The sequence below is a fragment of the Haliaeetus leucocephalus genome, unplaced genomic scaffold (assembly GCF_000737465.1).
Source record: "Haliaeetus leucocephalus isolate CR32 unplaced genomic scaffold, Haliaeetus_leucocephalus-4.0 Scaffold159, whole genome shotgun sequence".
NCBI lineage: Eukaryota > Metazoa > Chordata > Aves > Accipitriformes > Accipitridae > Haliaeetus > Haliaeetus leucocephalus.
Genome location: NW_010972595.1, coordinates 882001 through 886173, shown reverse-complemented (window position 1 = coordinate 886173; position 4173 = coordinate 882001). Strand labels below are relative to the sequence as shown.

Genomic DNA, 4173 nt, shown 5'->3' with positions numbered 1-4173 from the left:
GGGGGGGCGGGAACAGGCTAAAGCCTCATTCAGTAAGAATTATCATAGTACCATCACCTATCAATTAAAAACACCAACATGCTAGAATAACAATACCAAAAAGATCTGACACACAGCTTCCAAACTGACTGGTGCCCCCCTGCAACCACCAAACCCATTGATGTCTGTGAATTCTGGCTTATCAGCTTGACACATAGCATTAGCTTCAGCTAATAAACAAATCCAGTTCCAGCATGCAAGCAGTTTCATTTGCTTTGGTAAGAAAACCACTGAACTTTCAATTACAAAACAGCTGCACCTATAAACAGTTTGATCACTTGTTTTATTGCTGGTTGACTGTCATCCTCACACTGTAGAGCTTTATGGCATAATTTGAGGAGGAAGTGGATGGGAAACAACTTCATTGTCACTTACCAGAACTGCCCCTCTTGCTTCTACTGATAAAGCTAAAGCTAGGGAACCCTCTATGCTATCTGTACATGGTTTAGTAATGGGACGAATATGCTTACAGGCCTACCTGTGGCTTCTGAGCATCAAATCTTGACTAAAGCCCAAATTACTCTGCCTTTCTTCATTAAGCCATAGCACTAAAAATGGATGGAAACCAGGTATAGAGCGTCAGCTAATAGTAAAAGTCTTCTTGTTATTCAAGGAAGAGTAGGAAGGAAGGAATCAGAAGAACAGACTGCAACCTTACAAATATAACCCTTTACAAAGATTCAATTGTACAGTCCTTCCCTAAGGTAGCACACTACAAGTCTGGCTGCTCAAATATTGTACCCACTTCTATTAACAAAGATGAAAGTGAAAATAACATTTACGTTAGACTAACTACATTGCAAATTTACTGGAGAGTAAACAAGGACACATATATAACAAACTTACTGGAATATGTGGTAAAGTGATTGTTACATCATCTCCTTTACCCACTTGGAGTTCCCCCTCACAAGATGTATCAATCGATGCTGGCTTAAAATCATCTAAAGAGGAAAACAATTGTGATTACATTTCTTATAGCCTTCAGAAGCATCATCCTGCCCTGCAAAGCGTCACTGCACATTCACTGTGATTATAGGGAATGCTAAAATACATGCTAGTGTTTACAGCGGGGGTGGAATAACACACCAGTACAATGTGTCTATGCTCAGTGCCCCAGTGATATGACGGTACCAGATTCTAAACCTCCTTTTTAAAATGGAAGTAAGGTTCCAGACCTTCTGTTTGAAGACCAAAAGCAGACTTCTCCAAACCCCAGACTTTGAATGACAATTTCGCAGGCAAGTGTAAAACTGTACCATGCATCTCAAAAGAGCATCAACTTCAAGACTCGGGGCTCTGTGCGGCTCCTGCCAATTCCAAACCTGAGGACTCTCTCTGTGACAAAGACTAATTTAGTGATACCAACCTACTTAGCCTTACTGATATTTCTGGCTATTTAACAGCCATCTTGTCTCCACGATACCTCCTCAAAGGTAGAGGGGACCTCAGATCTCACTTAGGAGGAAAAAAAAAAAAGAGGTGCTGATCTTACTTCAGCAGGCTCCATGCTAGTCCAAAGATACTGTGGATGGAAAGCATGACTAAGGTGAGACACTGTAATAGCTTTAAACTAACCCTAGTTTCAAGTATTTTTGCTGCACTGTATAGGATGCTTTGTCCCCAAACAAGGTACTTCTGTTTAGTGTATTTATTTGAACTAATAGCACTTTAACTTAAAAGTATTTTCTCCTCATTATTTTGTTGTGCTGATGAGCCATAAAAACCAGAAAAAAGTATCAGAACCTGTAATATTTTGAACAGAGGATTTAGACAAAGTGAAGTAAGATCAGACAGATATAGGTTGATTTGCTTTGTTTATTTTTAAAATAAGCCCCCATTCAATTCTAGCATCTCTGGATACAAAGAGGTGCAATTATATTCACGATCAAGGCTTTTAATTACTGCATTAGTTAAGAAATTAATATCTCAGAACAAATTAAAAATATAATTCTACTATGAAAAGCACATTTACAGAAAAAAACCAAAACCCCAGCTTCTAATAAATTGTCATTAAGAGGATGTTAATGTCCAACTGAGTTTTACTTTGACAGCACAACAAACAGAATCAGGCACACTTGACTTAATCCTCATGCCTTCACTGCCAGACCAAATCATACCCTTCATTTTCATCCAAGCAATCTATTTCTAGCTATTGTTTCCCACCTACTTTATGTGCAAGCTTGCTAAATAAAACAAACCAGCTGTACAAGAGCTAGCGTCTTTGCCAAAAAGGGATCAAGAGTTTCAACAGCGCAGTCACTAAATTAAAAGGAATATCACTATCACACTTCTTTCTTCGGTATCAGCAAAATATAGTTACTCTAAACAAACACTCAACAAATTGTTTTCATTTGGTTAGCTTACTAAGTGTAGATGCTTGGCTAATCTTGCTGTAGATCAGGTGCACATATGTCCCTCCAAATGTACTCACAGTCCTTCTTCCAAAAGTCAAATGTTTTTAAGATGTGTTTTCCAGGGATAATTCAGTTTTTCAGTACGGTATTTCATAAACATTACGGAAAGGAATGAAATATTTTAAGAAGGCCGAAACAAATTTAGCCTACAAAATCCTCTTATTGTAGTTTCTCTGAAGAGGATTACGGGAACAATATAATGCTTGGATCCCAGATAAATAATTTCAGATCAACAGTTAGGAAAAAAAAAAATGTATAACCAGGAAATTAAGAGATCTCACTTGAAAGTCATGGAAGGAAAATAAAGCACACAGAAAGCTCTTTTGAAATAAAACTGCATTCTTCCAGTTATAGTCTGAAGAGCTTTGGCTTTGCAGTCCCTTAAGAAATTGATTGTTGAAGCACTTTCAGTTCTAGAAATCTAGTATATTTCTATCTGGATATGGCTTGGATTTAATTCATACATTATCAGACAACCTCATTCATTTGATAGTTGGGCTATTTTAAAATTTTGATTTATAAATGGAGATTTGCTAATACGTTAGTGCTGGATAAAACTGTTCAGTGTTATGTATAAACAGTTAAATGTACTAAACATATGGTATGGTATTTTTTAGCATGGTGGAATTATGTATAACCAGAGGGATGAAAGACACAAAATTTAAGTGTTAATCCACTAGACAGAGTTTACTGTTGAGCAAAATAGCTTTGCCTCAATCATTGACCATCTGCTTGAGTAACAGCTCAATCTAGAAAGTTGTTCTTTCAAGTCACGCTTGGGTGACTAATATCACCGAAATTACTTACTCGTAGTGTATGAATACAGGCCGTGAGACTGGGCCTAGGATTATGCATCATAAAACAAAAAATCCTACTGTTAGCTGTATAAATTCCCCACCTTAATAGAAAGCTACTGAAATATATTTAGTATTAGTTTCATTTACTGCTGGTGATTTACTACTCATTTTAAATCCTGGACTCATTTAGGGGAAGAAAAAGCAATTTCTTATCCACAGAATTCAAGTACAGAGATACAGTGAGGTCCTCTTCAAAACAATCTTCTAATATTAAATTAAATGTACCCAATGCTAAATAGAGCAGTTGGAATAACATCTGGTGTCTTTAAAAAACCCACATACTCTTCCAATTATTTAAAAACTTTGAAACTGCTCGAGATCCTACCTCAGGTTTTATCTTACACTTATTAGGCAGTACCGTATGCGTTTGAGTCATTTCTGCTTGCTTTCCTGGAAGTGACTTATTACAGCTGGCTGGAGTCGGGACAGCCAGCGATGGGGCTGCTGGGTTTACACGTTGCCTCATCGTGAAAATAACCAGTTAAAAATCAAACTGTGGGCGCTTGGGCTGCCAACCAGACGCACTCTTCTCCAGGCACTCCCGCCAGGCCGGGGCCTGTGGTGACCTGTCCTGCAACTGCCATAAAAAAAATATAAAATAAAATGGCAAGCCACCCCCTCACGGAGGGGATCGTTTCGCGCTCCTAAGCGATCCACGGACATTTCACGAAAAACTTTCATAAGCTGTTCGTCTTCCCTGGCCTGCCTCGCTCGAACCTCCTTCCTACGAGCGCTCTCGGCCGTCACCCACCCTCCCCGTCTCCCCTCAGGCTACCCGCCGGGCTGGGACACCTCTGCGGGGAAAACACCCGTGGGCGTGGGCTGGGAGGGAAGATGGGCGCCGAGGGAGCGGGAAAGGGGGG

At 39.4% G+C, this 4173-nt stretch overlaps 1 protein-coding gene across 3 annotated transcripts in view; it reads right to left on the bottom strand.

Moving 5' to 3' along the window:
• The window catches only part of EAF1 (ELL associated factor 1), a 22189-nt gene that overhangs the window by 17386 nt on the left and 630 nt on the right, over positions 1-4173 (bottom strand). For all 3 annotated transcript variants that reach the window (XR_774034.1, XM_010562378.1, XM_010562379.1), the window contains exon 2: positions 886-980. Coding sequence is in view for 2 of the 3 variants with exons in the window: in XM_010562378.1 (XP_010560680.1) it covers positions 886-980 (95 nt within the window). In the remaining variant the exon portion in view is untranslated. The remainder of the gene's footprint in view (positions 1-885; positions 981-4173) is intronic.